The sequence below is a fragment of the Gavialis gangeticus genome, unplaced genomic scaffold, assembly GCF_001723915.1.
Source record: "Gavialis gangeticus isolate Ggan-Ray unplaced genomic scaffold, GavGan_comp1, whole genome shotgun sequence".
NCBI classification, from domain to species: Eukaryota; Metazoa; Chordata; order Crocodylia; family Gavialidae; genus Gavialis; species Gavialis gangeticus.
Window position 1 is genome coordinate 14,983,058 of NW_017729011.1, and position 10,676 is coordinate 14,993,733.

At 47.2% G+C, this 10,676-nt stretch overlaps 2 protein-coding genes across 3 annotated transcripts in view; one reads left to right on the forward strand and one right to left on the reverse strand.

The window, feature by feature from the left end:
* Positions 1 to 5,833, forward strand: part of ENDOG (endonuclease G) — a 14,358-nt gene extending 8,525 nt beyond the window's left edge. Inside the window, exons 2-4 of the mRNA XM_019510294.1 lie at positions 4 to 315; positions 3,818 to 3,927; positions 4,653 to 5,833. Of these exons, the coding sequence (XP_019365839.1) occupies positions 4 to 315; positions 3,818 to 3,927; positions 4,653 to 4,938 (708 nt within the window). The 3' untranslated portion in view covers positions 4,939 to 5,833. The remainder of the gene's footprint in view (positions 1 to 3; positions 316 to 3,817; positions 3,928 to 4,652) is intronic.
* A 171-nt stretch (positions 5,834 to 6,004) lies between these two features.
* Positions 6,005 to 10,676, reverse strand: part of SPOUT1 (SPOUT domain containing methyltransferase 1) — a 14,432-nt gene continuing 9,760 nt past the window's right edge. For both annotated transcript variants that reach the window (XM_019510604.1, XM_019510605.1), the window contains 6 exons: positions 10,184 to 10,314; positions 9,593 to 9,665; positions 9,016 to 9,114; positions 8,366 to 8,468; positions 7,283 to 7,430; positions 6,005 to 6,828 (listed from right to left, as the gene is read on the reverse strand). In XM_019510604.1, coding sequence (XP_019366149.1) covers positions 6,730 to 6,828; positions 7,283 to 7,430; positions 8,366 to 8,468; positions 9,016 to 9,114; positions 9,593 to 9,665; positions 10,184 to 10,314 — 653 coding nt within the window. In that variant the 3' untranslated portion in view covers positions 6,005 to 6,729. The remainder of the gene's footprint in view (positions 6,829 to 7,282; positions 7,431 to 8,365; positions 8,469 to 9,015; positions 9,115 to 9,592; positions 9,666 to 10,183; positions 10,315 to 10,676) is intronic.

A 10,676-nucleotide genomic window follows, 5' to 3' on the forward strand; every position in this document is an offset into this window, starting at 1 on the left:
GAGCTGGCCAAGTACGGGCTGCCGGGGCTGGCGCAGCTGCGCAGCCGCGAGTCCTACGTGCTGGCCTACGACCCGCGCGGGCGCAGCGCGCTCTGGGTGCTGGAGCGCCTGGACGCTGACGGGCTGCAGGGCCCGGCCGCCCGCGGTGCCTGCGCCTTCCGCGAGGATGAGGTGGTGCACGAGTACCACCGCGCCACCAACGCCGACTACCGCGGCAGCGGCTTCCAGCGCGGGCACCTGGCCGCCGCCGCCAACCACCGCCGCAGCCAGGCCGCCATGCAGGACACCTTCTACCTCAGCAACGTTGCGCCTCAGGTGCCCGCGAACCGCCCGGAACCCGGTCCCGGGGGTAGCCCGCCTCGCACGGGCGGCGCAGGCGCCAGCCCCGGCGCTGCTGCTCTCTAACTTGCAGCCGGCGGCTCTTGCTGGGCTTTGTTGCCTAGCACACGTGGCTGCCGGCATGAATCGTGTCCTGTGCAGGGCCGACTAGGGCCCAGCCCCCGGGTAAAACACTAACTTTATATTAGGCCGGCTCTGGTAGCGGGATAGTCACGTCTGTCCGGTGACTTTTCCTTTGCATGCGTGGCCCGTCTAAATGTAATGCACAGTGAACCAGTTAATTCCGTGTTCCTTGCTTTGCATTTGTGCCCATCTTTCTTTGCACGCGGGGCTGGCCTAAAATAGCGCGATTCAGCAGTGAATTGTACCATCTATGTAAGGTGTGGCTGGAGCCTGATAGAGCCCAGCTCCCAGCTGGATTCAAACCAGGAGTAGAGTTGTTACTTTGTATTTTCAAACACTAGCTTTATAGCAGGTTGACTCTGGTAGCTGGATAGTGGGGTTTATCGGGTGATCTTTCCTTTGCACGCGTGGCCAGTTTAAATGTATTGCGTGCTTAACCAGTTACTACATCTGTGGCCCATCTTAGTTTGCACATATGGCTACTCAGTGTATTGTGCTGATCACCAGAGAAGTGAGCAATATCGGTAAGGTGTAGCAGCGGCCTTCTAGAGCAGTATTTCTCAGCCTGTGGGTTGTGACCCAAAAGTGGGTCTCAAGAGTATATGAAAGGGTTACAAACAAACTTTACAAAGGGATCAACACACTTCAAAAATGGATTCTCCTTTAAAGGAGAAAAATGTGTGAATCTGGCTTTTCCCTTGCAGGCTGGCACAACTCCTGCAAGGGGCTGCTTGGGGCGACCCATGCCCCACACACCCACCCCCTGCCCCGCATACGGAGGTGACTGGGGGCACTGGGTCAGGACTGGCCATTGACATTTACAGATAGGTCCTGGTACAAAAAAGGTTGAGAACCACTGACCTAGATCCCCCCACCCTTGCAAATCATGAGGCTTAAAAATCATGATATCCTTCAGAACATTAGTTGCTGGGGGGAGGTTATCCTGACTGTGTCCCTCCTCTCTTGCCAAGATCCCACTCTGCCAGCAGTAAGAGCTACCCCATAATCAGACGCTGGAGAAGCCCTGGGGTCCTGGCAGCTGCTGCCCTAACTGTGAAAGGCCGTCTCAGCATTTGTCCCACCATGTTTTTTTGCTAACTTCCCTGACTGCCTTTGGGTAAACTGTATTGTAGGGACCCCCAAGAAACAAGCTGGTCTGTAACCACCAAAGCGATGGATGTCCCAGAATGACAGCTTCATTCTTCAGCGTGTTTTTCATTCTCCAAAGCATTTTGATTGCTCGCACAGCTATGATGTGTGTTAAAACCTCATTTTGTTATTACCAACCCCCGACCCAGGAGAAATCCGTATGGCCAAACTGCATTTACGCAGCCTGGACAGTGAAACCAAGTCATTGCAACTTTCTCATATGTTAGTCCTTTTCTGGAGCACTTGGCTGCAAACACTGCAGGACAGTGGCTGCTACTTTTTTGCTTTAATATTTCTATTAATACTACTCAGCCTAAAGCCCACATTTTGCTGTGAATTACTAGATGATGCCGCTACACACAATTAAGTCGGTTGCAGTGGGAGAGATCCAAGTCTGAGCTAGGGTGTAATATCCTAGTTCAGTGGTTTTTACCTTTTTTCATGTGTGGGCCCCTACAAAATTTTTTAACAGAGGTGCGGACCCCTTTGGAAATTTTGAATGAAGGTGCAGACCCCTTTGAATTGTAAGTGTGGGTATTTGCATATTTTTGATTGACCACAGTCATCCTTCATGGACGCCTAAGACAGTCTGCAGACCCCAGTTTGAAAGCCACTGCCCTAAAGTTCTGGGGCCTGTTTAACATGGGCCCTCAGATGAAAAGATCAGAACAGTCCCTTCTAGTCTAACAGTCTATGACCCACCCACTTCAGAAACAGGACATAGAGGTTATAGTTAATGAACTGCAAAGGGTTAGAATGATACCAGTGAGATGGGTTAGGATTTCAGATGCTGGTGACAACGTGTGCAAGGGCAGGCCCACGCAAGGTCCTGAACGGCAAAGCTTCCTCATGTGAAAGACCCATAAAATCTCTGCCTGCAGGGAGCAGATACCTACAGGTTCTAGGCCAGGTAATTTACAGGCAGAACCAAAGCAGTATAATTATATTGTTATCCTGACACAGCCATAGTCATATAATTATATGGCTGTAGCCCTGCAATCCTACACCTTAAGTGTGTGCAGTCTTTAGTGGGTTTGCTGTCACACTCCTTTGTAGCAAGCATGGGTGACTGGTGCCTCCTGAGTCTGGAGGGGCACAATTTGTAGGCAGGCCCCAGGGTGGGCCAAAAGCTCTCTCGGGGGCCGGAGGGGCCTGGACCCACATGCTGTGGCTTAGTGCCCCCCACAACATGCTGCCAGCCTGCTCAGCAAAACAGGCCCCCCAACACTTTTGGGGGCCAATCTCAGGGGGCCCCCCTACCAGTCACCTACGGTGGCAAGGAAGTATTTTTTACTCTATTTCTCTGCAGCTGTGGTTCCACAACCATAGGAAAGCTTGTGTCACAGCAGAGAGTAGTTCTTCTGAGTCCCAGACTGGTTAAGGAACAGAGGACTGACCAAACTGCCTCTGCAAAAAGAGAGAATCCTCAAAGCCGGTGGTTCTCAAGTGTTTTTTAGATGTGAGGCTCCTTTCATAACTTGTTTGAATTGAATGGCACCCCCATTTTTATATTGCAGAGGGGCTGGCCAATGGAGGTAGATGATTGTTTCTGCAGGGACAAGCTTGAGCCTGTGTTTTTCTATTTAGATTATCTGTTGATCTCCTGACATCCTGCAGCACCCCTCAGAGGAGTTGGGGGGATCCTGGCTGAAAATCACTACTCATAAGCAAAGTAATTTGAGTGCCAGTTCAGTTTACTAGCAGACTAAGTCCGTGGTCCTATAAAAACACCCATGTGTGCTTTGCTTTATTCAAGTGGGACATTACACTAAGTAGGGCAGCTTGATTATATGATGCAAGGGGGTGGCGAGCTGTGGGACACTGCTGTGGCCCTTTTGGATTTAATGCATTTCATGATCTGCAGCGGCAGGAGACTGGCCTCTGGCCTGCAGGTCCCTTTCCAGCCCTATGTTTTTATGAACAAAGATGAACATGCGAGTAGAGTCCTTGAAACTTACAGGTTCTGTCCATGGTTCTGCTGCTGACTCTGCCTGGTGACCTGGGGCAAGTCCCTTCACCTATCTCTGCCTCTGTTATCCCATCTGGAAAATGCAGATAATGCCTTTGTAATGCACTAAAATACCTACTGATGAAAAGTGCTATGTACAAACTTATAGGAGAAGCTGAGAACATAGGAATGGTAGAGTAAAATAAAGATTTCAGGGTGTTTTACCACAATTAAGAATCCATCATGATTTGTTTCCAGGATCCTCATTTGAACCAAAATGCCTGGAATAACCTGGAAAAATATTGCCGGAGTTTAACCAAGTACAACAAGAACGTGTATGTCTGCACTGGCCCTCTCTTCCTGCCCAAGTAAGTATCAGACAAATTGAAACCAACTTTAAAACTTCAGTCAATCAGGAATATCAAAATAAAATTGAAATTAAGATAAGACTTTAACCATGCTTCTATGCAAGAGGTTTGTAGGGAGTCCTCTTCAATATTTTTACTCTCCTCCCATGCTTTTCAAGGGTAGAGCGATTTTTGTAGGCCAGTACAAAAGGCCAGTATGATTCACATCAACTTATCCATCATTCCATTTAGTTGTCCTCTGTAGGATTAAATCGCGATAAAAATAGGTGGATGTCACACAGAGGAACCATCAGCCTCTTGACCAAACTCCTCTTTGATTTACATTCCCTCCCCTCTTACTTTCTCCACTTTACTTAGGTTACATTTCCTCTTCATCTTGCATCATTTTTCATAGCCCAGTCATCTTGCACAAGTAGAGGCAATATTAGCTTTTCCCTTGCCACTTGTGTCCTCCTGCGTGGGCTGCCTTTCCAACCTGGCGTAGTCATGAAGGGCAAGTGCCTGTAGACTCTTCATCTAGCAACATCAGTCTCTTGAAGAGGTTCAGTTAAATGGAAGTTTTAGAGTAAGCAACACGGATCACTATCATAGAGCCCCACATGTCCTGTCCTCCAGTCCATGCAAGGCGTGATCTCAGCTACAACGAACTAAAATACTTGAAGCAGGGATCTGTGGACATGGGCACTAGCTAAGTGGTATCAATGACAGAACATCTCTCTGTGTAGGATGGAAGCGGATGGGAAGATGTATGTCAAGTACCAGGTGATTGGGAAGAACCATGTGGCAGTCCCTACTCACTTCTTCAAAGTGCTCATCTTAGAGAAGCTCAGCGGGGAGATAGAGCTGCGCTCCTATGTAATGCCCAACAGTCCTGTGGATGAGAAGATCCCACTTGAACATTTTCTGGTTCCTGTTGAGAGCATTGAGCGGGCATCAGGGCTGCTGTTTGTACCAAACATCTTGAAAAGAACAAATACCTTAAAAACCATTACAGCTGGAAGCAAGAGCTGAAGGCAGCTATGAATCTTCTGTGAACCACTGTCTGCCGTTGGTCTGAGGTAGTACTGGAAAAGACTTAATGTAACTAGCAGGCGTCTGTATGAGTTTATTCCCCCTTCCCAGGTATTAAAATGGTACTAGGAACTCATCAGTGGCCCAGAATAACTGATCTGCTGTTTCCAGGTTCCAGCAAAATTAAAATGCTGAAGATGAGCATCTGTGCTTGCCCCTTAGAAATGGCTCCTGGAGCATTTCCAGTAAAACTGCAGGGCAAAATCTGCCAAACACCCAGATATGTGGCTCCATGGAAGTGTGTAAACAACTTGCCTGCAAAGCCCTCTAACTACTAACTCTTAAAAGAGGACGGTAGTGAGAAATACTCCTGCTGAGCTCTGGGATTTAAATGTGAGATGTACAAGGAGCCATTCGTTACCTGGTATTGATTTGATTTTTATCTGTTTGGTTTTTTTCATGTGGCTGGTTCAGTCCACTTCCAGGTGTTGTGAATAAAACTTTTAAACTACAAAATGTTTTACTTTGGGCATTATGTTTCCAAATAATTGTGGATAGGGCTTTTTTTCCAACTGTCTTGCAGTCTGCTGTCTTTGCTATGTTAAGGCTGCAGGTTTAGTAAACTCAGACTGCCCTTGTCATAACTAGGTTATCTGAGGCTCATTGTTTCAAAGCTATGGAGCCAAGTGCCACCAGGAAGGATGATGCTCTTCCATCTTCAGGCAACTGTACCATGTCCCAGCTCTTGGTGCTGGTGGATATCCAAAAGCTTCTGGCATAAAAGCACTGCCTTCTATAACAGCAGACTTCTGCAATAAGGATTAGATTTTACCCTGAACAGCTCCTTTAAGGATTTTCTAAGGGCTGAATGGCTCCTCACATCTCTTTTAAGGGAGCCAGAAAATACCTGTAAAGAGCATAAAAGGAGCATTTTTGCTGTAGCAAAGTGGGATGTACCCACAGGCAGTACTGTAGCCCCAAATGTAAGTGTGGACAGCCTTGAACAACTCTCTTCAGTTACATGCAGCAGTTAGCTATGTTGTTAGTGGGATTAGCTATCTTCCCCCCCGCCTGGATTGTAGCACTACTGAGGACTTGTCACCTAAAGCAGTCCTATCTACTGCTACAGATGCCTGGGCACTTCTTTGCATTGCCTACATCTCCAGAATTTTAAACTGACATACTGACCTAAGTATGGAGAGGTGAGTGCAAAGAGTTAAGTTACAGTTCTGCTTTACAAGAACTCAGCCACTTGGAAGATAGCCATCAGTGACAGGAGGCATTAGAAAGCCATGCCCTTCCTAGGTGTTACTCTTTCAAAAGACATGTAATGCCTTTAAAAACAAGATGCATAGTCTGTAGAGGTGCTTAAGAAATACAGCTCTGAAAGATCAATGGGAGTCACTAATTTCAATCCACAGACTCTGTGGGTACTACCCCGACTCTTCAGTCCAGTGCAGATTTTCATACGTGTCCCAAAACATTTTTGCTGCTTAGTGATTCACCAATGGACTTTCCCTGTTAAAGTGCCAGCCAGCTCCACTTATCAGCATGGCCTAGGTTCAAGAGCTCAGGCTTCTGATGGCTCCAGCGACTTTAAAGTTATATTGCTTGCTTCTGGTATGAGACTGTCACTCAGTAAAGATGTAGCTTTTATTTACATTGTACTTTTGTTAGCCTCCAACAATCTGGAAACTACCTATAGCTCCCAGCTTCTAGTCCTTAGAATAAACTAAATGAGCAGCAGTCCATCTCCAAGACAGGAGCAGTACGAGGAGGCAGGTTCTCATTTCATAAATCACCAGCTTGCTTTCCTTCAGGAGCCAGTGGCTTCTTCACAGCCTCGTCGATCCGGGGTCTCAGTGTAGATAGAGAGATCAGTATGGCTTCCTAGAGGCAAAACCAGAGACTAAGTTAGAATCACTGCTCAGTGCAAGAGCAGAACTTCAGCCTGAATCATTAATACACGCAAAAGTAGTGGCTATTGGTTTAAGGATTACAGTTCCCCCTGCAAAGCGTACAAAACCCTGCCAATAGATACAGAAATACTACCCTTGCCTAGCCTAGTGGAAAAGCTGTCATGGGGAGGGGCAGTTTGTTCCTAGCACAATGGGGTCTGGTCCACAGTGAGGGCTCCTCTGTGATGCAGCAACAGAAATAACATTTTAGATTCTTCATTAATGCTGCACTCAGAGCTTTTAAAGCACTTCTTTAAGGAGAGAATGTACATATTAGCAGTACCACTTTTATGACTAGGCACTGATCACTTAATCCATAACCAGGTGAGAGGGTGTTGCTACCCAGGTGTAAAATGATCACTATGCTATTTATTGAAGCACCTCACCTCAGTCCTGATGGTGCGGCTGCCCTGGCTGGGACAGGTGTTCAAGTAAAAGTCAAACAGGACACTCGGGTCACTGACCTCCAGGTTTGGGTCAGCATCCACACCCACTTCCAATCCTTGTAGACCTCCAAATACTATCAGGGCATGTCTGGAAGACAGCAGACAACTCAGACAGGATCTTACCAGCAGTACCAAGTCAGAGGAAGCTACAGCTTTGCCCAAGGCATCTCCCCTTGCCGCAACTGAACAAAAAGGCAATTTGCTGCTTTTTAGCACAAATGGCATGGTAAAAAGGAGCTGGTTTACACCACGATCGACACACCATGCATCTGAATAATTCAGGGAAAAGTTATGTAGGTAGCAAGCACTCCCAGTAAGATTTACTAGAAACCAAACAAAAAGACTTAGACAGTGGTTTTATGGTCCCCTCTGACAACTTCATTTTGTTCTACAGGAAGTATCAGTCTTCTTCCCCTTTAAATGATATCATTCATGCAAGTTTATCTGCAGTAACTACTCCTTAGTTGGTCTGCAGTTATGTTTGATAACCTGTCCTCCATCAGTTTACTGTCCACTTCCCAGTTTAAGTGATCATTTACATTACTGCAGTGGTGTTAAACCAATGTAATTTGCTGACTGGCATGTAGCTTAGTCTGCAACTGCTTTTTTTCCAGACCTAAGGAAGTGCACTTTGTGCTTGAAAGTTTTACTAATGTCTCTCCCAGCTGTAGAGTTGATCCAATAAAAGACAATACAAAATAAACCTTGCTTCATGCAGGACCAAGCAATAAACCTTGCTTTCTTGGACCATCAGTCACAAACACCACTACTATTTCAGGTAGAGAATGGGAATAAAAGACTGGTATGGAACCAAAACTTGCCACGCAGGCAAGTGCAAAAAACAGCCCTAACTGCCGCACAGTGACATATGGCAAAACTGTCCAGTCATTAACGCTGACAAACTTGGATTAGAGGATCCATCCTGCAGAACGGACCAGGATGTGGTTTGGCTCTGGCAAGTGAGAAACCTTTGGCTCCTCACTACTTGGAGCTCATTTAGTGTAAGGGAGCTGGTCCAGTTACCTGAAGGAGGGGAGAACTGCTTGGTCCACACAGGTCCCTTTCTCTGACGTTCCAACAGAGAGGTCATAGCCTTCTTTGAAAGGACATTCAGCAAAGACAGCACCTGGAAAAGAAGCATTAAGGAAAATGAAACTACATGCTAAATGTTCCATTCTGGGTGGTTTTAAACAGAGGCCAGTACTTACCACACAGACTGCAGAGCAGTGAGAACTGTGCTGCTGTCCCTAATAGTTTAACAATCATTCTACTTTAATATCTAGTGTAAAAGACTCATCTTTTGCACCCCCAGCCCACCTTTGTAGTCCATCAAAAGAAAGGCTCCCAACTCTACCACCTCCCCCAAAAAGTGGAGCAAGCCCCAGAACTGTCATTAGTTAGTGAGCAGGAGGGATGTCTGGATCTGTCTGGATTCAGTGATCACATTATGTCAGCTTTCAAGTCTTATATTTTTGGAGCCTAGCCCAGGGTTCTTTAAATTTTGGGAGGTGATGTCTGCTTGCTCCCACTGACCAAGTGGAATAGGAGTTCTCAGGATCCATGAGAAACTGGGGCACTAAAGGCCTTGCTGCTTCAGGACTAGGTGAAGGGAATCTGGTGCTCCTGACCCAGCCAGAACAGAGGGTGACAGAGAGCACAGGCCAAGTACTCACTTAGGCAGGAGGCTAACCGGACACTGTAACCCCAGTATAGGCCGGACACAGTTCTTGGATGGTGCGAGGACACTACTGTGCCTTTCCTTGTCTTGCAATCTGAAAGAGATACAAGTGGGTTATCTTCTGTCATCTTCTAGACACTACTGGATGTCAGTTGGGAACCCCATGTGTCCCACTCTAGCATTTTTATAAGGGGCAGGGAAAAGTTGAGGCAATAACTCAATGAACAAACAAGCAGCATCCTTCACGTTTATTAACAAATGCCTAGAGGAGACTTGGTGTGTTCAGCACTGTTCATGTCTTAATAAACAGATGAGCATACCGTTTCTTTTAAGTACCAATACACAGTAGATGAATAACTGAAACTGAGTGGCGGGGCCACAAGTCTGGAGGAAGGTTTACTCTATCTGTTGCTTAAACAAAGGAAAAGACAGCTAGTGACTCACATCAGACAGTTTTTCAAGGCAGAGGTAGTCCAGGACCAAGAAAAAATTCTGCAGAATTGACATTATGCTGCAGATTGCAGGGGTAGTGTGACCTAGTCAGCCTGTCTGGGGCAGGGGGACAACATTACCTGGATTGTGGTGCTGATCTAGTTGAACAGTGACTCGAAGGCCTGGTTCAAGCTGTTTGTCTATCTGCACCCGCTAGAATAACAGACAACCACAGCACAAAGTATTAAAAATCAGGATAGCCAGCCACAGAAAGGTAACAGGCAAAGAAAGATCACATTTCAGCAAGACACACTCCAGCCCAGTGTAGCATGTGTGCAGACAGATACTTGTTTTGTGTAGCAGCAAATCACCCAGATACAATCCGGGTCAAAGAGGTTAGAACAGTTGCCGTGGACAATGATGAATTTCCAGTTCATGGACCTGGACAACAGAGGAAACGTTAGTTTGGGCAAACGGTCAATGAAGGTGTTTGCTCTCTTGCAGGAAGCTCAAAGGAGCTGGCGTTTCTACCAACATCCAGCAGGGGGTGCTATAAGAGCAGAGGCCAGAGAAGACGGGTTCACGAAGCTGGCAGCTTTAACCTGTTCTGGTCCATGGCAAGTTGTGGCTCTTGTGATAACCCCTCATTAACCCATTGCGAGCCTAGACCTTGGAAGGAGTGACTACAAAGCAAACGGAGAAGTTTATCCTGAGGGGCCTGCGGGCCCTACCTTCCGCATTCCACAGTCCACAAAGGAGCCTTTGCCTGGCTTGGTGGGCTGGTCTACCACCACCCCTTCCCGGTATTCTGAGTCTTCATCTATCCGCAGGTGATGGGGGCTGTCCAAGGGGTTCAGGAGCCCTGCAACAGTACACAAGAAAGTGTGCATGGGAGGGAATTTACAGAAGGACTGAAAGCAGAGCTGTTGAGACAGACTGTCAGCAGGCTTCCCCTCCCTGGGCAAACCGCTTGCTGTCTCATACTGATGGAAACCTAGACTGGTCCAGTGCCCAGAAGTGAAATAGAGCATCACAGCTGTGATGATGTTTGCTCTCTTGCACAGGAAAGGTCTTTTGCAGCCCACTCGCAGCAGGCAGACCTGATTTCACAGGCATTTTGCGGTGGCCCTGTCCCTTGCCGCTGATTGGCAGAGGGCACCTTCACTCAGTCTTACATCACTACTGCTGGGGGGGGGGGGGGTGGTTTGTTTTTGGGGGAAATTG